This window comes from Cuculus canorus, chromosome 1 (genome assembly GCF_017976375.1).
Source record: "Cuculus canorus isolate bCucCan1 chromosome 1, bCucCan1.pri, whole genome shotgun sequence".
Taxonomy (NCBI): Eukaryota; Metazoa; Chordata; class Aves; order Cuculiformes; family Cuculidae; genus Cuculus; species Cuculus canorus.
The window spans coordinates 198,753,543-198,776,659 of NC_071401.1; the positions used below are offsets into that span (position 1 = coordinate 198,753,543).

A 23,117-nucleotide genomic window follows, 5' to 3' on the forward strand; every position below is an offset into this window, starting at 1 on the left:
ATAACTCACCATGATGCTGTAGGTCTGAGCAGTGGGTAAGTGGGTCTCCATTTCGGATGTCTTGTCGTCTAGTACGTCTGCAAATATCATATTTGAAAACTGTTAGTGACCTTCTCAGCGGTCAGAATTCACATTTGCTATGACTGAAGAGCAACAAGTTGAACACAGATATAATCACATGGCTTACAAGTGCACCTAAGTGACACTAGGAAGGAAATCATATTGTTAGTACTATGTTCTATGCACTAACACAGTTTGTAGAATCAGCCTTTACTCTTACAGGTAAAGTCTTCAGAAACTGGTAAATGCATATCTCTTAAACTGAGCCTATAAAGTTTATTTCAACTCTTTCAGCAGTGCTGATCACAGACAAATTTGTTACTTGATTCATAGATGCAGGAACTGCTGAGGGATCAAAGTATATCAGCACGGATTAGCATGCACCAAAAAAAATCACAAAGAAGCAACAGCTTTTCTACAAGTACAGAATGAAGTCAAGTATTATGGTGTCTTTTAGCTAAAATGGAATGTGGAGATGGATGGTTTTGAAAGAATATCAAAGTGCTGTAATTTCTACAAAGTCTAAATTAAAATACATAGATCATTTCAGCCACTAGAGATACCATCAAAACAATTCTACTAAAACCTTTTCCAAAACTGTTCTGAATGGTTTTGCTTTAGAATAAATAGAATAAAACACTTTGATATGAAGATTTTGAAATGTCATTTATTCCAACCTTTGCAGCTTGAGTCTGGGTTTTAGTTTTTATTGCATGTCCACTTAACATAGCAGATTCTTTCCCCAGCTTGATTTCCACTAGCTCTTCAGGAAAACATATTGATCTGTGCTACAAAATGTTATATTTCACGAAGGAAAGCTTTTTAATATAGTTTTATTTTGAATTTGTTGTTCTCTTTTTGTCTGCTCCTATTTTTATTTAAATAGCTGTGACACAAAATTCAACTGAGCCAGAGAAAAGCTTTCATATTAAAAAAAAAAAAAAAGAAAAAAGAGCAAGGCAAACAAAGATGTGTTTCAAGTGTGAGCACTTTAGGAATCAGAGAAAGCCTGAGGGTTTGCAAAATTAGAGGAGAACAAAGAGGATTAGGCTGCTGAACAATGCTGTGATTTCAGATTATGGTATCCAGCAACGGATATGCAAAAGTCAAGTAGCCTTGTAAAAAGCACTGTTGGTCACTCCCTTGTGACAACAGCCCACATTTTTAAAAAGCCATTGTTCTGCAGTACAGAGACCATCTCTCTTCTGTTCTCTAGCCCTATTTGCAGACTCGCACTAACAGCCCGGCATCAACACATAGTAAGAGTTCTCACATAGGAACTGTCAACTGTACGGCCAATTCTTCTTGGATGAAAGATTTTAACCACCTTTCTTTCCACTGAAAACTACTAAAATGTTAAAACTCAAATTAATTGTGTGAAATACGGCAACAGATTGGCATTTTTTAAGAAAATCAATTCAGAATGTGGTTTTTTATATCTTTCTGAACAGAAACTTCTTTATAATAATCATATTAATGTAGCATGCTTTAATATGAAGGAACCTTTTGTTGATTTGATATATGAACCAAAAAACGTACTAGATCTTATTTCAGATATCATCGTATTACTCATTACCACTGAATAAAAATACACCAAAACATAAGGAACCAGAAAATTTTGTGTACCCTTTCCTAAATACTGAAATGTAGCATATTTATAGGACACGTTTTATAGAAAAGAAGTCTGTGGAACAACTCATGTTTCTGTCAATGGAGTTTGGATGAAACATTTAGTTAGAATCTCAGGACAATGTTGCACATATCACCATTGTATCAACATGATGATTCATGAAATATAAACCAGAACACATCTGCATGGAATAAAGTTAAGTGGTCACACTAGAGGACCTCTCAACTGTCATTTAGACTTATAAATGAAAGAAGAGTAAATTAAAATCATGATTCATAAAAGGTTCTTTTTATAAGAGGGAAAAAACCCAAAACAAATCAAACCAAAAAAAAATCCAAATATTAATAAAGCATCTGTGTGACTGCCTCAGGACTCAACTTTCCCAATATTTCTGGAGCCTAAAACTACACGGGTTCATTTTTAGGAAAATGTTGATTTTGTCACACATACATTCAAAGATGGTTTGAGGCAGTGAGTACTGCAGATATCAGGTAAACAGAGGATCCTCTCCCTCGGTAACACAGACTTTACTGTGCTGCTGCTGCCGAGGGAAAAAAATGGGGAAAATACAGGGGAGGACAGAAGCTTTTTCTGAATGCATTGTCAGGATGCCAGCCTCCTAGGGCTTACTTTTTATTTCATAGTGGACTCAAACTAAGCGGACTGCCAAAGTAACCTGATCACCCTCTATGACAAGGTGACTCACTTAATGGATGAGGGAAAGCCTATGGATATAGTGTACCTGGACTTCAGTAAAGCCTTTGACACAGTTTCTCACAGTATTCTGCTTGAGAAACTGGCTACCACTGGCCTGGACAGGCGCCCCCTCTGCCGGGTAAAAACTGGCTGAATGGCCGGGCCCAGAGAGTGGTGGTAAATGGAGTTAACTCCAGCTGGAGGCCAGTCACAAGTGGTGTCCCCCAGGGCTCGGTACTGGGTCCAGTCCTGTTCAATATCTTTATCAGTGAACTGGAAGAGGGGATCAAGTGCACCCTTAGCAAGTTTGTAGATGACAATAAACCGGAAGGAAGTGTCAATCTGCTGGAGGGTAGGGAGGCTTTACAGAGGGATCTGAATGGGTTGGAATAATGGGCTGAGGCCAATGGGATGAGGTTTAATAAGGCCAAGTGCAAAGTTGTGCATTTGGGACACGACATCCCCGTGCAGCACTACAGGCTTGGGGAAGAGTGGCTTGGGGGGTGTTGTTTGACAGACAACTGAACATGAGCCAGCAGTGTGCCCAGGTGGACAAGAAGGCCAATAGCATCTTGGCTTGTATCATAAACAGTATGGCCAGCAGGACCAGGGAAGTGATTCTCTCCGTGTACTCAGCACTGGTGAGGCCACACCTTGAATATTGTGTTCAGTTTTGGGCTTCTCACTACAAGAAAGGCATTGAGGTCCTGGAGTGCATCCAGAGAAGAGTGACAAAGCTGGTGAAGGGGCTGGAGAACAAGTCTTACATGAAGTGGCTGATGGAACTGGGTTTATTTAGCCTAGAGAAGAGGAGGCTGATGGAGACCTTATCACTGTCCACAACTACCTGAAAGGAGGTTGTAGAGAGGTGGGTGTTGGTCTGTTCTCCCAAGTGACAGTGATAGGACAAGTGGGAATAGCCTCAAGCTGCACCAGAGAAGGTTCAAACTGGACATCAGGGAAAACTTCGTCACTGAGAGGGTTATCAGGCACTGGAACAGGCTGCCCAAGGAGGTGATTGAGTCACCATCCCTGGAAGTATTTAAAAGACAGGTAGATGAAGTGCTTAGGGATATGATTTAGTAGTGGACAGGTATGATTGGACTTGGTGCTCTCTAATGTCTTTTCCAACCCAGGGTTTACATGATTCTACAATTCAAGAAGAGTAAATTCTGCACCCCAAGGTTTTCCTGTAGCTGTGCAACCCAGTTTAGCCCTGGTAACCCTTCCCCTTAACCCTTGTAAGAAGAGAACCCAGTCCCTTTACCCTTGATGGCAACAGTAAGCTCAGTCAGCTGTTTAATAAGTTAGAGAGATGGATAAGGAAAAGACAAAGAGCCATATTTCTTCCATCTGTGTAAGCAAATAGGATGATGTGCTCTATTGGGTCTTGAGATGGGCTGAGAATAGGAATGGATGCTAGTGAATGCTGAGAAAAGATTACGTTTGAGTACAAAGTTTAGTAGGGAGGTAGCAGATAAGAGTGCTTCAGTGATTCCTGACCTTGTTGTGTCCTTCAGCACAGAGTCAGTACTCAACCATGTGTCAGTACTCAACCACATTAGCTTAAAACTTTCAGAACAAATCAATCTCTTAGACCCTCCTTGAAAGCCTCACTGTTCCCTCTCCTTTCATTCTTCCTCCTCCCTCAAAGAAACTGCTGTGCTCCCACCACAAATTTCTCAGCCCATGCAGATGAGAAAATCTGACCAGCTCTTCTTCTGAAATGGGTTCAGTCTCTCCTTTTTAATTCTTTTCTAAAGAATTTCACAAAAATTTGTCTTACTAACTCTGCTTTCAGGTTCAAAAATAGAACCTTGTGTTTCATATGCAGCTTCTTCTTTTGTCATCAGTATTTGTTTAGCAAACATTGTAATGCAAACTTTGAAATTTTAATCACCCCCATCTGAAAAGTTTGTTACACAAATGCTACTTCCCACCCTTTACCATATTTCATCTACTGCAACAAGCAATCCAAATCTGGAATGTGGAGTTGTGACATTCTCAGTGAAGTATTTGCCACTTTTAATTTTATGTATATAAACCCTTGGATTCCTTATTTCTTTGTAAGTGCAAGATGTTTGGCATATTCAATTTAATGTATGCGCTTTTAAAAATCAGTTTTTGCCAGTTTATCACAGGAATCTCCACACTACACCATTGTCTGTTCTTATTGTTAAGTGATTATCTGTACAACTATTCCTAAATTCCACTTCAGTAGCTAAGAGCTGTTCAATATAGATTATGTACTTTACAAGAAAAAACTTCAGAGGCAAAGGCAGGCAAAGAAAATATTATTTTAAATCTTCAGATAAGGCAACTAGGACTTGTAATTTTTTTATAAAAATATATATTTTTTCACTTGCAGAGTCTGTTTTTCCTCAGCCTTTGCACTGTAAAGCTTTTAGCATTAGTTCAGAGTGAATGTAAAATACTCTTTGTTCCGATCTAGTAGCACTCACACATGCATCAACTCATACAAGTTATACTTTTGAATTATAACAACATTATATATCATTAAAAATAACTTTCCATTCGTGTCTAAACCCTTTATAAATATGTTATTTTAATTTAAGTTCATGAAAATACGGGATAATTTACTAGAGCAAATAGTTGTTTATTTTAATATCAAGACCCCTCCTCATGTTAGAGAAAATGAATTTTTCTTTTTGCTGTTTTTTATTGAATATGAAGTTGTGAATGCATTTCAGAGACAACTATCTTCTGAGTGCTTCTTACAACAGCTTTTTAAGATACCCCAAGAAGTAGCAGTGTTCACTTTAAATCAACCAAGACTACATTCAGCTTGTAACTCCCACAATTATGTTTTCTTTGGAAAAGAAAGGGCTCCAGTTAAGCATCCCATGAAAAATCTCCAGAGCCCTCTGGTCATATTGAGACCATCAGTTAAAACAAATAGCAAACCATGCAGTCATCTGAAACTGCCCCTACCTCTTAGCAGTGGGGAAGTAACGTGAACAAGATGAACCATCCCAGGCACAGTAAGGGTCTCTTGCAAGGCAACATTCAGCACATGCTTTTCCGTACACATCACAGCGGTGTAAAGGCAGCTGTGAAACTCCAGTGGCTGAACCAATGTAGAGCTGTTGCTGTTATAAAAGGTTTTAAAAAAAATAATTAAAAAAGCAAATTACCAGGTTTTTGCTAAGAAAGCATTAAAAAAAGGTACATAACAATATGTTATGACCGCTGCAAATACAGTAAAGATCATGATCTTAATGTATACTAAAGGAATGAGAAGAGAATTGTCCTCAGAATAAAAAAAAAAACAAGTAGGAAAAACTTTAATTATTGTATGAAGCTCTCAGGGGCTTCTCTAAGCAGTAAGAAAGACTGAAATACTCTTCCATTTTTCCTTTTTCATTCAGATCCCTGCACTTTGAAAGCACTACAATCCCAATCTGTGCCAGAACACAATGGAGAAGATGCTTTTGAATTTAAAGAAAAAGAAAACCAATTTTAATGTAAATTTCCTATATATGACTTTGATTTGTATGTGGGGGGAAACCTAAAGTAAATTATTACAAACTAAAGCTAAGATGTTTCAGCTTGAAAGTGCTGCCATACATGCTGTTCTTTGAAAGTCTAATTATTCTGAAGATTCATACTCTTTTCTATAGGTCACATACTCAATCGAAACAAACCTATAATGAGGGAAGATGGCTTACTTTATTTTGGATAAAAAACAGTGTTGAGTGGAAGATGTAGTTCAAATGCAGAGAGAAGCCATGAAGTAATTAAAAAAACATGCATACAAAATGAACTACAGCTTTGTATGGCATCACAACAGAATATCTTGTCTCTCTCAATTTCCTCTCTGATATCAAATTCATGGGGCCCATTAGGGAAGTTGGTCCCAGAAGGACATAAAGAAACTGAACTACTGATCCCACGTGAAAATCCAAATAGAGATATTTCAGCTTAGCACTGATTCACAAAGAAAACAAGTATGACTGTAGCAAGTAAACAGAGTTCCCTCTAAGATGCAGAACAAGAGAGAGGTGTGAGGGGGAAACAGATAAACAAAAATTAAATGGCATGATTCTTCCGTTTTGTAAACTCTGACACTTTGCTATCAAAAGGTTCAAGTTTGTCACCCAGCACCCATGGTGGAGAATTAACACATATCTTTTTAAGGTTTCACTTTAATCCATCTGATCAAGAAAATAAAAATTTGTATTCATTTTTCTTTCTTAGAAAACATAAAGCTAGTGAGGAAAATAGGATTTCAAGAAATGTTATAAAAATTCTTCATTTCCTACACTGTGATGTCCTAGAGGTATCATTTGCAGAGAATTTGGGGATGGAAGGTGGTTGAGGTCACCTACCTACTAAAAATGATGAGTACTGGATACCAGGAAGAAGCAAAACCAAAAGCACTTATAAAATGTGTTGCATTAACTTCAGAGATAACAGCTTGGCAGTTTAGACAGACATATTAATTGTAACAGAAACATCCCATGCATTCATACAAACACCAGTGTTTTCTCAAGGAAAATACGACAAGGAAAACACCCAAAGGAAAATTCACTGGTAAATTGAAAACTAAGCCCTTTCTAAGCAGCTGTTTCCATCTATCATAGTGCCATAGCTGGTTTGTAAAACCACATTCTCTGGGCTAAAACCTCTGACCACACAGAGCTCTACACAAAGTCTTAACTGTACATACCAGTCCCCAGTTAGTGCTGTATCCCTGAGAAGCAGATGAGAGGCAGCAGACATGATAAGCTGATTCTTTATAATGTAAGTCACTTAATGAAGTACTCAGCTTAGGGGTATGTTCTGCACTAAAAAGAGCAGCAATTCAAATCTTAGGTGACCTAAACATTTCTCAAGGGATGCCTCTTCTCTTTACTGATTATGGAGGCAGCATAGGTCAAACCAGAGTTTCAGTTAAGTATCTTAAATGCCCAGATGGTATTGATCTGAGTTCTATGTAATTGGGGCATTAATATCTATATAAGCATGTAGCAATGTGTGATGCAACTAATATAAAAATCAACCCTCAGAATGCACATGGGAAAATAAAGAACAGTGTAATGATTTCCTCTGCACCCCCGTAATCAATTTCATTTTGTCAAAAATCCTTCCGTAACGTCTAATAAAAGTCTTTAGAATTAAAGAATTACCAGAAACACATATGGAGGGTGGAATGGGGGGGAAAGTGAGGCTAAAATAGGGTTACTTAAATACTCTGGTCTTTGTAGGTAAATTCATAAAGCTCAGTCAGTGAATTTCAGCACATATTTCAGGTGCTGCACAGCCTGAAGGCTGCTGCCTTGTTTGCTCTTCTTCTGATCATGGTTTTAGATTGCAGCTGATGATCATTATTCTGGACAGTGCTAACATAAATCCAGGCTGTATGAAATTCAAAAAATAGTAATGGAATGATTTCCATCGATGGCCTGACCTTACTTTGCCATAGACAGTCAAACAGCCTTTTCGGCCAAGAGACTGTCCCAAGAGGCTGTTAGTTTAATAAATCTGCTGATTACAGATCAAATCACTGGGGAAAGCGAGGGAGAAACTTGTCCCTTAAAAATTCTTGCAGAAGTATCAAAACTCTAGAAAAGCTGAGGAGACCAATTTTTTAAGCAATTCAGTGGGTTCTGTTTGCGCCATGGCGCTGCAAAAAATGCAATCTTTCCTTAGAAGTTGGACAAAGAGATAGCTGAGAATTATCCATTTGCAATTAAAAAAAAAAAAAAAAGAAGAGAGAGAAAAGAAAAAATGTAATGCTTAAAAAGAAGATCCTAGGCAGAATTTTGAAAGGAACTTTAGGGAGTATGGGGTACAAATCCCATTTAATTTAATTTTTTGTCTTGAAAAGTAATTAATGCAGAATAGTTCAGGGAGGATGTTTAAATGACATATCCATTTTGAGTTGGTCCTTTCTGTATGCTTACCATGGACAGAAATGGCGATCTCTAAATAAAATGCAGCACTTTGTGAAAATTACTATAAAAATAGTCACTAGGGTCTTTCTGAAGATCTCTACCTTGCTTTGGACTGCGAATCTTATGGAGGAAAAACAAAAGCTCTTTGTAACAATTTACCAGTCAAGGAGATGGCCTGTATCAGCTATCCTTGTTTTTTTCCCATCTTACCAGAAACCCAATGGCTTTTTGAAACAGAGAATCACAAACTTGACCTTGAGAAAAAGATGAGACCTTGCTCCGCAAAAAGTGACTTTTGATTGAAATCCAGGCCTGACTTTTTGGCCTGCTTCCACATTTTTAATTCAAGGGGAAAATTATGGATTCACTCCTGACAGGCTCAGGGCCAAGTGGTAGCCAGGGCTCCCTGGAAATCGGGCTCTCACAGAACTGTGAATTTAAGTGGCTGCAGTGTGTTGCAGTGGCTCCTGGATGCTGTCCTCTGATGGTCTATGTCTATTACTAACCAGCCATAAGTTGTTCAGTTAATAAGGTTACACAAACTCAAAGCTCTGAACCCAATTAGGAAGAACACACAGCTTCAGTGAGAAAATACTAATCCAACTCGTGAGTTAAGGTCAATAAAGTTGAGAAAACCTGTATCCAGGCTTAGTCTTGCTCTTAAAGGCTACATTTCCTTGCTCAAAGTCACTCTCACTCAAGGACCAGGTTCATGAGAGCCTTATAGCGTTTTACATCATTTAAAACTTATGCTAAGTTCTGCTCCTGAAGAATTTATAGATTTTGCTTTTTAGGAAGAAGAGTAACTTTTAACATACCATATCATCTCGATGGCAAAAGATATAACTTTGAACAACCAGTATCAGAAAAGATAAAAAATAAGGAAACTCCCATTTTTATAGTTGCCTGAAAGATTTGTTAGTGACCAAAAGAAGTGATAACTTTAAAGTTATTCAGTAGGACATGCTAGTTTTACTGTTTACATTCCATGCTTTTGCTTTCTACAGTGCATAGAATTATCATGCTTTTATGTGACAAATGCCCTACTTATCAGAACAGAGTAAGTAAAATGTTTGAGATATAAAAATACAGGTTTTTAAAATCACAAATATAAATTAGAAACATGTTGCCATACGCTTATTTGATACAAAGACACCGTGCCAAAAGGTTGTCATATGGTATCATGACTGTCATTTTTAGCCTGAGGCTGGCTGATTTTTCATGAGCTTAATTCGGCCTGAATAACTTGTGGTTTATGCTCTTTTTTAGCTTTAGACAATTTTAGCAGGAAAATCTGTAAATTCTCCTGAATAAACAAAGATGCTTTGAGGAAGAGGTTGGATGAAAATGCACGGTCCATTATCAAATCTGATTGGCTGCTTTATGGGAATGTACTTATAAAAATAACCCAAAGCAAAGGATTTTGGTATGATGTGAACATTTATACAACTTGACAGGCTTGTTTTTAAATATCCCAGTATTCAATACTACATTTTTTTTGTTGGTTTAGGTGGTAAACTATGTTAGAAGAGTGGTCCCAAACACAATGTTTTCTGTCAAATACATGAATGTTTTCAGACAGCTTTTCTAAATACAGTCAATTCTAAGTTAAATATGCAACGTTTCAGACATAATATCAAGCTCTGTCCATTACAGAATGTATTCAACTTCTGTTTAATAACGTATAGGGTGAGGCAGATGAATTAACTAAATCTTATTTTATAACACATACAAATTAGTGCACTCAGTCCTGCGAATAATACCAGATCTCCTCTTTACTGACAATGGCAGTAATGGAAAAATTGACTGTGGATAAGATGCTCGTGTTTACCAAGTTAGGCTCCAAATTAAAACAAATATGAAAAAAGAAAAATAAATTATTATGTTAAATTTGACATTGAATTTGATGCCTTAGACTTCTGAGGCAGGAAATGGCAGTGGATGGAGTTCATATACCTCATTCCAGGCAGAACTGGAAGATAGGACCCTAGTATCCACTCCACTTCCAGTCGTTCTGTCCACAACCTCACCAGCTGCTTCCCAAGGCAGCCTAATAGTAATTGCCCACATTTTCTCAGAAATGCAACAATCACCCTTACTGCAAACCAGACAAAAGTTTGCCTCCATCCTTCAAGAAGTCCAGTTCATTTTAGTTATTGCCTGGTGTATAATGAAGGCTATAGTACCTATATTTTCTTTAAGAAGATAGTTATTACAGCACTCAACAGAAAGCAGGAAATCCAAATTCTTGAATCTGCAACACATATCCTAACTATGTTACTGAACTAGAAGGTCATGGAAAATTTGGAGGAAATCAGATCTAGCCCCTTTGTTAAATCTGAGTGGTGCATATCCAGGATTGGAATGGGCATCAGGGAGAAAGACAGAAGGATGCCTCATATGCAGTCTCTGATTCCGCTGTGCCCATTTTGTATTAGTCTATTCCTACAGCAACTAGAACTAGCCCCGTTAAAGCAAGGGACCTAGTTTGGCCACATCTTTTGAGCAGTTTCTCTGTCATGAGAACATTCCATAATGTGGGGGTTTTTTTCTCTTGAGGACCTCCAGACAGTTGGTTAGTTTGTGTTTAGTTTCCACCTTACCAGTAACACAAACTAGGTTTTTCCTTTCTCCTTAGCATGCCACATTTTCCTGAGAAGCTACTAATATTTATGTAAAGGCACGGGATGCTGCTGCTGTAATTAATATGTCTTTACTGACTGCCAAGTTACTGTCTCTAGAAGACAGAGACCAATAAATATTTAAAAGTGAATTACAGTTTGTGCATATAATACCTGTTTTGTGGAAATCTTCATTGCTGAAATAACAGTGGGCTCCTAGGGGGAAAAAACAGAGGTACAAATAAAATGAGCTCTATAAACATAAAAATTCTGTTGGAATGCTATTTGTCCAATCTAGAAACCCTGAAATTAAACTAGACGCTCCTTAGTGCTTCAATAAGTGCTTCATGGTGTCTTATGCAGTGGGATAGTTTCTAGCTGTGAGTGAACTAGAATGCATGTACACACCCAGGTGCATCTTTGATTGCTGTGTTAAGTGTAGACATATAATTTTCCAAGATTATTACAGTTTTGGTGTGATTACTTTGTTACTAGTTTCACATCTTGAAATTAATTCTACACTTAATGTTAAGACTTTATTTAAAGAAGCTCCCAGGTAATATGAAAATTATAATGGCTGTATCAAAATACATACACACTACATATTAAGGGTCATAACATTGAAATAAGCAACATGTTTTAACCATATCAATGTGAAAAACCCACCCTTGCAAAATTTTATTCGTAAGAATAAGCTTTAATCCCAATCATAATCTCGTTGACTACACGACATTATTCACATACAAAGAAGTTACTCATATTTACAGAACAGAGAGGGAAAAGTGGCAAGAGTTTTTTTGCACCCTGGAATACTCAATAAATAATAACCAAATGGATCACTAGGAGAGTTACTCTTCTCTTAGTTAACTCTACTTTAATTATCTGTATCCAGTAGATGTCAAAACAGGTAGACTGTAGGAAATACTTAATGGAATAAGTATATTTAGGTCTGATTAAAGACTGTTACACCTTTTTGGGACCAGTTGATTGAATAGACTTTAATCCTGAGAGTAAAAGTGGCATAATCTTGTTACAAATCGTGCAAGTCAATTCTGCCTGGACTTTATTCCATCTAAAAGTCTACCATTGATCCCACACATCATACTTTTGGTTATGTACATTAATAAAGTCATTATTAACCCTTCACACTTGTGTAGCTTTCAACGTGCTTATCATGAGAAAATTTGACATGGGTCAGTGGATGTTGAGCATGTGGATGTGTCTTTACAAATGGGTTACCATACCTGACCTTAGAAAGCATCAATTCAGTGTTAGATTTTAATGAAAATTGAACTCATGATTTTGTTTGCTTAGCTGCTCGGATAAATATTGCCCAAACAGAGTTAAAAGAGGCATTTGTTATCAATGTAACAGATATGGAAGACTTTCAGTTTCATGGAATTATAAAGGAAAAGCACTGTGTTCAGCACATCACAGTTCAAATATTAAAATAGACTGTTTAAGATGCACCTAGACTCTTTAGGAAGTAACGAAAACTTAGATTTGGTAAAGGTACATGTAAAATCTGTTGCAAATTCCCAACTGAAAAATCCGTATCTCATGCATACAAATTCTGGTTATTCCACTGAAGTACATTAAAGCCTTCTTCAAGGCTTAAATACACGTAGAAGGAGATAAATGAGCTTTCAAGTAATCAGAACACCAAAATCCTTTTGTGTAATGAATAAATACACATGTAGAGTAAAATACCAGATCTGACTTTGCCATTAACCATCCTGTATCTGTAAAGGCTTTCTGAAATAAAACTTTCACTCCATTTATTTCCTTCCTTTCACTTTTATATTTCTCTGATCTCCTTCAGCTTGGCACTTCTCCTTGATTTAGGAAAGAGACTCATACATTATCAACAATTGCCAAATTACCCTGCATTAATGTAATGACTTTAGTGTGTATAAAAAAGAAAAAAAAAGCCGGGAGCCACAAATTACTTGTCTCATTTTCTCTTCGTAGTTTCTACTTTATTTTTCTGTTAAAAAATAGGATGAAAACCAGCCATATTTCTGCCCTCAAAAAAACCCTGTGGATTTCAGAAACAGAGATACCTATTTTTCAGTGGTATCTTGCACTCAAGAAAGTGGTTTCTGTGCAAGATTGGTACCAGAAAAGGCAAAATTACCCATAAGGAAAAAAAAAGAAAGTAATAATAATAATATGTACAAGCTCTATTTAGATATGTTATATCTGTTCAGAAGCCAAAGATAAAGGCATGTCAGCTGAGTATGATGAGGACACGGCGGCTGGACTTCTGCGGCAGGTTCAGAGCAGAGCCCTTGTTGGCACATCTGGAGACCACGCAAGCATCATCTTCACACTGTCAGATTAACCTTGCCCTCGCAGCTAGGTATCATCCCCCTGACTGCCTGGGGCCCGTGTGATGGTGCCATAAAACAGCATGGACAAAAAGAATAACACGGGGAATGTAAATGATTTGTTGTTGTGTACAAAACACAAGACATCCCTGGGTTCTGTCTAGGAAATGTTTGAAAGGTTTACTCAGCCGTGACTTGCAGCAGTGCCTATGGGTTGCCTTATTTTTCAGGTGGCTCAGATAGGAAAAATGGAGGTTGATTTTCAGTACTAAAAATTAGGGTGGGTTTATGGTGTCTTGTGTCAAACCATGAAAATGAGACCGTAAAGTCGCCTTTGAAAATAAAACACTTTCATTGTTTCTCAGATTACTAGGCATAAGAATTAGTGCAGAATACTGTCTTTCCCAAGTGTCGTCCTAGTTACATTATGCTAGTAGTTGGTATAGTGTTAAGAGTCTTTATGGGAGAAAACAGTCAGGCATTATTCCCAGACTTGCCCAGATATATATTTAACTACAACAAGTAATATTTCAAAGATTTGGAGATGCTAATTTACTTTTTAAACCACAAAATGAGAGCCCAGAATGTCATTTCTTTTATCGTCAACCTCCAGCTAGCACTGAAAGTTTCAAGGTTTATTTTGACTAGTGTCTGGGTCTCTAAATGACAAGCTAATTAGAGGGGTATGCCAGGCTATCCCTTGGCTCCACTACAAGAAGTTTAGCTTGCAGCTGTCCACAGAGAAATCTACAACCTGACACTTGAAATTTAGCTGCACTTACCCGAAAGACGGTGATTTCCTCCAGCAAGACTTCCTCTAATTCATGCCAAGTCTCCTTAGGAATTGAAACCACTTTAAGAACTGTTCCAACATCTTGAAAAGGGGGGAAAAAAAAAAAAAAAGAAAGTTTTCAGGTGCTTAAGACGCATGCTTCTGCTTCAGAGCAGCTGGAGTTTCTTGTAGTGTGTAGTTATTTCACATGTAAAGATTGTGAAGCTACATAACTCTGAGCACTTGTTCAAAATACCAACTGCTATTTAAAATAACCTAGAAAAACATTGAATTTCATTAGGACATTTCACAGAAATCTTTCAATTATCAAACTGCAGCACAGAAGATAAATGCTACTGTAGTTGCTAAAGAATGAAAAGGACTGAAATGCTATTTAAGCGACAGTATAAAACGACAGATGTTTCAGCCATTTAATTGAGGAAAGGAAATGCACTAAATTTACCCAGGCATACTTCATTGTCCATTTTAATTATGATGTTTGTCATTCCTAAAACACATACGAAGATGCTGTCAGAAGGCTCGGTGTGGATATAAAAACATGTGGACAAATGTTGTTAGACAGATGATGCTTTTAGATCTCTTAAGTACATGCAATCTTTCCTCTGTCAAACAAAGTACCTAAGATGTATAAGCCCCTTAAGGCATCCCTATTTCTCTGTATGTTAGATACTAGTCTTTGCTAAGGGGTAAAAAGCAATACAACTTGTATTTTCTCTTTAGAAATATGTGTGTGCCAGCATTTTAATACTATACCCATTTGAATGCATAGGCTTTTGCAATTGGCTTTAACATGAGTAAGGTCAGCACCTGAAGTTCCAGAACTACAGCCTTTACTTGAGACTTAAGACCATCTCTCTTTTACACCTTCCGCACCTGTGACTAATTTGTTTATTTCCATGCACACAATTTTCAGGGAATGACACCAATAAAAAAAGAGAATAATTTTTCTGTTGGTACACATCACTGCAGACTCTCTGAAGTGGAAACACTCTGTATGTGACTTTTCTTTAACCAGCCAAGAGCGATATATGTAAATATACCATAGAAATAATAACTACATCCCTGAGGACTTTAACATGTTGCACATTCATTAGCAGTTATAGTTTAGGAAAATACAAGACATTTTAAATGGAAAAAATACTCAGAGTAACAGACCTATAAAGGTCGGCATTATCAAAATAAGCATTAACCATCAATTACACAAAAGCAAAACTTATTTTACATGTTTATATATTTGTCTGTTAGTTGAAACTTCTGAATAAAAGATAACAAATAACCACTTCTATGTTGAAAATACGTATAAAATGGAAAAAAAATAGACTACAGGAGTTGAAAATGGTTTTTATAAGCAGACTAACTTAAAAGTCATTGATTTCATGAGAAAATTCTGGTATTTCAGCTTCTTTACATTAATTTGGATTAAAATATTCTAGAAATTCTAGAATGTCCCGTAGAATTAAGATTTTAAGTTATCCATCTGCTCCCCTTTAATCAGATGTTGGTTTCTAAGTACATATATTTGGCAGTTTGGAAATAAGTGATTCTTTTTTCCAATAAATATGCACATTATATTTTTTTCATAATTCACTAATTCATAGATCCTTTTCTAAAAAGGAAAAAAACGTAAAGAATAAAACAATAAGAATAAAATAAAACACATCTTTCTTTTTATTTAGGCAGCTACAAGCAAAAACTAAGCTACTAAAGCATAATAGATAAGCTGTTTTGGAAGTGAGTTCCATTATAGTTACTGCTACTAACTGAATATATTTAATTCAATAAATATCAGGAACAATACAGAAAAAATGCAATATAAACTTTAAAATAATAAGGAAAAAAATCCACATTTCTACAAAAGAGTAGTTCAAAAAAACAGAGGAATTCAGAACCACAGATAATTTAATATTAGTTAGATTAGTATTTTAATAGAAGAGTTCATTTCTTTACATATCCTGATAATTTGGACTCTGGTTCTGAGGAAAACACATTGTGCGGGTAAAAAAGAGAACTCATATCTAGTAAATATTACAGTGTAGCAGCAATATGTCATGACTGTTCTGTTATCCTCAATCACAGTGCATCAAGTGCCATATACTAGAAATTAAGGGGGATTTTTGATAAAACAGCACAAGGGAAACTGTGGAGCCTGAGTGGGCACTAAGCAGATGCGAGTTCCCCATACTATGTTGATTCAAAAAAAAGCCTGACTTTAAAGTGGATCCTGCAACAATTACAGTTGCTTGATGCTGGAAAAAGCCTCTGAGGTCAAAGATACACTGTGTTAATCACCACGGTGACGCTGTTCAGGCCACAGGTACCAAAGTGGGGCTTTATCTGAGTTCTAGATCAAGTTTTACAGAGTAGTATTTCAAGCAATTTCACACAAATGGAATCAGGCTTCTCCTTTAGGATAAATAGGCTCTGCTCAGTAAGATAAGATTACTGTTATTAATTTGCTTTACTGACAGATGTACCTTGACTGTGCCAAATGATCCCAAACATCAGACACTCAGGATATGCATTAAGAGCATATCTTAAATCCTGTTTTTTTTCTGATGTAATTTCAAGCATGTCGATATGATTTTATTTCCATTGTGAAACACACTGGTACAATCACAGTGGGAAAGAAACTGCTCAGCTAAAGATTTCACCCACAGGAAAGGAAAATGTGACCACACTGGATGACAATTAATTATGTTGTGTTCAATTATCATCAGTTATTCAATGAAACGGGGGAAAAAGAAAGCATTTCTTCAACATATTGAAGTTCAGCAGCATGGGAAGAATGTAGATTGTTGTAACGGCAATGGGAAAATACAGAGAAATGTATCTAATCTGATGGGACAAACCTGCAAAGAAAAATCCAGTCATACCCAGAGAGCTTAATTCTGGCTTTGTCATGGATTCAGATCATTGAGTGGGAAACTGGACTGTGACTAGAGTCCCTAATTTGCTCCCTGGTTTGTTCTTTGCATAGGGAAGATGTAATACACACTGATTGTGTAACTGTTTCTGCTTCATTTGACTTTGACCAGCCAGCTCAGTGCAGTTTTCTGGTAGAAGGCAGGAGGGGGCTCAGTTCTGCCTCTTTTCCTTCCCCTCCCCCCCCCTTCCCCATATGGAAGGTCCCCTTTTCTCATTCTGAAACCCACAAAAAACATAGTGAGCTCAGAGAAGCATTGAGCACCTTTTGTGCCCCAGCTCCAAGCATAGGTGTTGTAATGCCTGTTCCTCTCCCATGAGGGTATAAACTCCTGCTGGAAAAAGAACAGTTTCCATGGGCAAAAGAAATATTTCGAGAAATAACCCCACCCTGCACTAACAAAGCTGGGGTTTGGGTGCTGGAATCTCTTTTGGCAAGTACAAGTAATAATCTTTCAATACTTTTCTTACAGTTCTTGAGCACAAATATCAGCAATCTTGGATGGTATCCAGAACACTTACCACACGCCTGAGTATTAGTGGTTTAAAGAATTAAGTGAGTATCTAAATTCCTAACTCAAAAGTAAGAGCTAAATATCATTGAGGCTCCTTCAGAGGGGGACCTTGCCTGACTAATTTAGATACGAAAAACTACATGTAATGATAACTATCTAAAAGCTGTAGCTCAGGTTTAAGAAAGTCTTTTTTTACTGTCTGAAAGCAGACAGGAACTTCTGCACAAATATTCATCTTAACTCTAACAGAGGTCTTGAAGAAAGTGCAACGAATGTCTGGAAGTAGTTATTGCTCTTCCTTGCAGAAGCCAAGGCATCTTTCTTAGACTGAGTGCCAAACTTTGGTGAGATAAATGCCACCTCTTGTGTTCAAGATGTAGACCTAAATCGGCTCCTTATGTTTGTTCAGCATCATGCACTGGATGCCAAAGGGCTTGTTCCCTCACATCACAGCCAAGGGGAGTATCGCCATTAAATTTTTTTCTGGGCTGAATCAGGTCATAGAAGATTTGTTGAAAGGCACAAAACACTGCCAATTGTAGATGGCATTGAAGTTTCTAATGCATGATGGAAAATATATGTGTTGTGTAAAATCATATGAAACTAGTTTTCAATGTTTTATGCACGAACATATTGTAGCACTAGTATCTAATAACTCAGTTCACAGCTTGAAAGAGCTGGAACACTTTCTGCAGAGCTGCATTTCCTGCAGTAAATGTTCTGAATTGCTATGCACGTACTGTGTTTGGTACATAAAGTTCATCAGCTTTCAGTTTACTCATAACGTATTTCAGGCATCAACATGAAAGAGACCTTGAGATTTATTGCTTTGGAAAACTGACCCCAGGTCTAGAGCACCAGAAGTGTACTTAAAGCAAGTAAAAAATTGGACTGTTATAAGACAAACAGCCAGAAAGATATTTTCTGATCCAAAGCTGAAAAGAAACAGTGGAGTTTTTGGTTTGATTTGTTTTGACTTCATGATGCCAATGTCTAATTACTAGGAACTATATTCAACAGAAGTTTAAAACACTTTCATTCAACATAACTGAAACACCAGCCAACTAATAGAATATCTTCAGAGTTGAAGAAGCAGATCCACCAACTGCTAATCATCATAGTTCTGAAGCTACTGAACTTAGCCAAATGCATATCAGCTAATTTCTAGTCACTGTTATTTCTCATTATTACCCTTTCATAAAGAAATGTCTTTCCTGAGTGCATATTTCCACTTCTGATAAAATGCCCAAGCTGTATGATTCTGTACATGCTTTGGAAAGTATATCAAGTTTCTGCTTGAATACCAGCTCTTCTTAAAACACTTTATGTGTGTCAGACATCTTCATCTCAAGTAAAATTATGCACTCTTCTGGCTAAAGCACTGGCATCTTAAGGCAATGCTTGAAATACTTGAAAGACATGCAAGACATTTCCCATACCTGGATACTTGCCTCACTCATGTTAATCCTTCTTATGCTGCACTTCAAATGTGTACCTCAAACCCCACATTTTAATACTAAATTATAATTAATAAGACAAGATATTTCTAATGAAATTCCCTAATAAGAATAGTTGAAAAGAGAGTGGTTTGATCTTAATCCAGTTGGCAAATCTCGTAAAGAATTAAGCTATATAGGCCACAGCCTGAATCTGTTACAGCAAATGTATGTAACAAAGACCTCCCCACATGCACAGTCTTGAGTCTTGCCCCAAACTTTCACAGGTATACACTGGAACATAAATCAGTGTTCTGTCTTTCAGAATATGAAATTTTATCTGATCTATGTCTCTACAACGTCTGGAGGAGCATACAGTTGAAATTCAAGATTTCTCACCTGTACCAATGAACATTACATCATATTGGCCATCTTCTGCATCTACTCGATCTACTACTATCTGTGTGAACTGGTAATCCACATCTGTTTTGATCATGATTGGACGGTTGTTGATGGGGAATACAGGGTTGTACATGGCTGGATGACTTCTTGCAAAAGTTATAACTTCATCGGGAAGGTCCTTGGTGGAATCAAAGCCTCCAAATGTTTTACTAGGACACTAGAAGTATAAAAGAAAATGTTTCAGATTTTATTATTGACCATTAAATACATATTAGAAATCCATTTCATTACAATCATCTCAGCTACTGCAGTCTATAATTAAATATGACAGTGGATCTGAGTGTCCCATGACAGACAGTGAAAGTAAATCGTCACTCGAAGTTTCTAATTTTTTGCATTTTGGATTCAAATCAATATGGTTAACACAATGTAAATGATCCTCATACATCATTTTCTTTACCATGATGCAGTAAGGACTTTCAGTAGTTTACTGATTAGCATTAGTGTTTAATTGGCAGAAGAAAGAAGTCCTGAATTATCTAAAATCATTCAAAATGAGACAAGCAATTTCAGTACTTGGTTATGTATATACAGAAAAGTCTTTAATTATGCTGCCATCTTAGCTTCAGAGTATTGTCTTCAGAAGCTGACTGAAAGGCAATTTCTCTTTGAGGAATCAAACCCTTAAATACTGGGATGACTCCTTGTTCTACTGACTTTTCAAACTCCTGCTTGTTTCAACTAGCCTGCGTTGTCCGTGTAGTCTCTATAAGATGGATCCTGTTACACTAAATCAAATCAAATTACTCATGTCCTAAATGTATCTCTTCTCTCTCCATTGATTCTAAGAAAGCCTCTTGTAAGTGTTGCTGCTTGTACCTCAATGTGAACAGTTATGTGAGATGTCACTTGGTAAAGAACTGAAATAACTCCTCGCTGTTGTGTACCGTGCAGTAATGGAAAAGTTGATGCCCCCTTGAGATTAAGCTTGTCCCCGTGTCGTAGCACAGTATATGGCCATGGATGGGAAAAAGAGCTTTGCCTCTAATCTGTGAAAAGCAGAGAATTCTCTGTTCATATTCTCCCAATATAAGAAAAGTTATAGAGGCTGAGAAGGGAAGGAGAGGTGGCTTTGGTATCCACAAAAATATTCTACTTTCACCTACCACACATCCCTACAGGGAGACTCAAGAACTGTGGCTAATCACCACTATTTGCCTTTGTCTCTTCTGTAGAGTTAGTGAGTATTTTATGAACAATTAAAGGCTACTTTAAAGTAAGTGTTAGTAGTGTGTTAGTAATATTGAATGGGTGAAGAAAATGAGACACGATGACATTAAATCAGCAGTCCAAAGACAGTCGGCAAAGAACTTTGTGTCCTTCACTCCTAACCTGTTCAGATATCTATCTAAGATACATAAAACTCTGAAACCCAGTTGGCAATCATTTATGTAATCATACAATAATTATGTTTGCAGCATTTGAACCTCAAATATAAACAGTTGTTGTTAAAATGCCGTAGATAATTTGCCCTTTATATCCACGTGTAGAATATCTTCCAGTTAAATCAAAAACCTAGAAGACAACACCTTATTAACCATGAATCCAGACCTTGCAGGATGCTCAGCAGAAGAAATCAATTGTCTTTGCTATCACCTTGATCCAAATTATTAATAATTCATCAGAAATTAAATTTAAAAATCAATGTTGTCTAAAGGAGCAGTTGTTATACTCAGCAAAGGGACACAATTCCAGCACAGACATATGAAGTGTAAATTGTCCCCTTTTGGCATACTTGTTAGTAATCGAATTCCTGTATTCTGTTCCATTATATACTACAGAAGGGAGAAAAGGAGGGAGGAAGGACATTTGATTAATTCATGTGGAGCAGACTAAGCAGAAAGTAGTTATCTACATTATTGTGTCAAGATTTTTCAGCTATTTTATTATTACAAGTTCTTGCATTCTTGTACAGAAATACTACAAAGATAAAATCAGTAGGCTTTTTATAGTCATTGGCAAAACCACTGCCTGCCTCAAAAACTGAATTTAAAATTCTACACTTCAATTTTAAGTTTGCTTTACAACTTGATTAATATTCTAACTACAGTTCAATACTAATTACTCAGCTTAATTAGATAATGATTAATTAGACAATATATGTAAAGTGCTTTAAGTATAAAAATCACTACACTATAACTAAGTATTGTTAATTGCAGCTGGCCAAACACTGAAAAAAAAGTAAATGAATATTCATTTCAATTTTAAGTAAATGAATTTCAGCTGTGCTTCAATTGCTTGAATATTTACTTTCTGGCTCATCTTCTAACAAAGGGTTTTACTTGCAGCAATGTTGCCCAAGATACATTTTATGCAGAAAAATCATAAAACTAGAATTAGTTTCACAGTTCTGTGTGTTCAAATGAGACTCCAAATCCTGAGAGACGATACCCTGCTTTTCTAAGAATAAACAAATGACAGTAACTTTTTACATCTAAGGTCTGAAGCGCATTACCTAGGCTAGCCTGTGGCTCACATTCATCCCACCCCACCTTCAGAAACCGACCGAGATGTAATAAGACTCTTTTGGCTAGAACTCCCTTCCTTGTCGATGGATTGAGATGAGCACCATCAGTAGGTGCGATTTAGTTCATCCATAGTCCAGATTTCTTGCAGAGAAATCTCAGCCCACCTAAAGTCTGAGTTGTCCTGAGGAGAAAAGCCCTGGCACTTTGACTTATGTTACTGTCACAAAACCAGGATACATTAGCCTGGATGTTAAGCACAGTACTGCTTCTGGTAGGGATGGGTCTAAGTCAAGCTAACAGGCAAGGCGCTTCACCAGAATCCGTGTTTACATAACTAATCAATCTCACTGATAGCAAGGAAATAGAAAATTTTCAGGTGCCGAAAGATATGCATGAATACAAATGTCCTGAAAAATGTTTGAAAAAATAAGCTTGATCTTGGATTCAATTAAGAGTCCAAAGAGCTCTTGTTTTTAACACTCACTTGCAGTCACTGGTCCCCAGTAGGCTATGTTGGGGGTTTTGCTGTAGCCTAAGGGGCCTATTAGGGAATAAAACAGGATAAATCAATAGCTACATTTTGGTAAGAATGAAAAAAGTTTTGGTCATAACTATGGTACCATGAAGCAGAGAAACCTTGAGCTCTGTAGCTGAATTCACAGGAAGTCAGATATAAATTCAGGACAAGATACCTCATTCAAGTTGATGTATATAAAAAATTCTCCCTCCTCTCCCAAATATTGTTAAAAAAAAAAAAGAAAAAGATTTATAAATCTTAAAAGGAAAAATCCTGGCAACTTCATTGTTAAATGTGAAGCTGATATAGAAAGTTTTCTGCTTTTTCAGAAGAACCATTAACTTTCCTTTTTCTTTACTCCTACTGGGCAAGTTACCAAATACTTGAAAAGTTTACTGGCACCTCACCTATTAAATTCCTCAGATAACTCAGCACCGTTTAACTGTAATGAGATCTGGAACTGAATCACTGTAAGAAGCTTAGGTTTTGTTTCTCCCTTCCCTTTCCCCATTTCTTGGAAAAGGAAGCCATAAGCCTGACATCTAAAGGAATTTTCAAAAACTCTTCTTTATTCTTAACAGGTCTTCAAAGCCATTGAAAATACAACAATTTTTATTACTTCAGAAACAAAAAGCTTTTCAGCCAGAAATGTCTCTCATTTTAAAATTCAGGTTTATCCTACTAACACAATATAATGATTCTAGCAAGTGTGAGGGGAAAAAAAATTCTTTTTCAAAGTGGTAGACACC

The 23,117-nt window shown here is 36.8% G+C and overlaps 1 protein-coding gene across 3 annotated transcripts in view; it reads right to left on the reverse strand.

Moving 5' to 3' along the window:
• The window catches only part of SEMA3A (semaphorin 3A), a 411,783-nt gene that overhangs the window by 11,486 nt on the left and 377,180 nt on the right, over positions 1-23,117 (reverse strand). For all 3 annotated transcript variants that reach the window (XM_054066986.1, XM_054066976.1, XM_054066968.1), the window contains exons 13-17: positions 19,321-19,540; positions 14,038-14,129; positions 11,100-11,141; positions 5,339-5,496; positions 10-77 (exon numbers count right to left, since the gene is read on the reverse strand). In XM_054066986.1, coding sequence (XP_053922961.1) covers positions 10-77; positions 5,339-5,496; positions 11,100-11,141; positions 14,038-14,129; positions 19,321-19,540 — 580 coding nt within the window. The remainder of the gene's footprint in view (positions 1-9; positions 78-5,338; positions 5,497-11,099; positions 11,142-14,037; positions 14,130-19,320; positions 19,541-23,117) is intronic.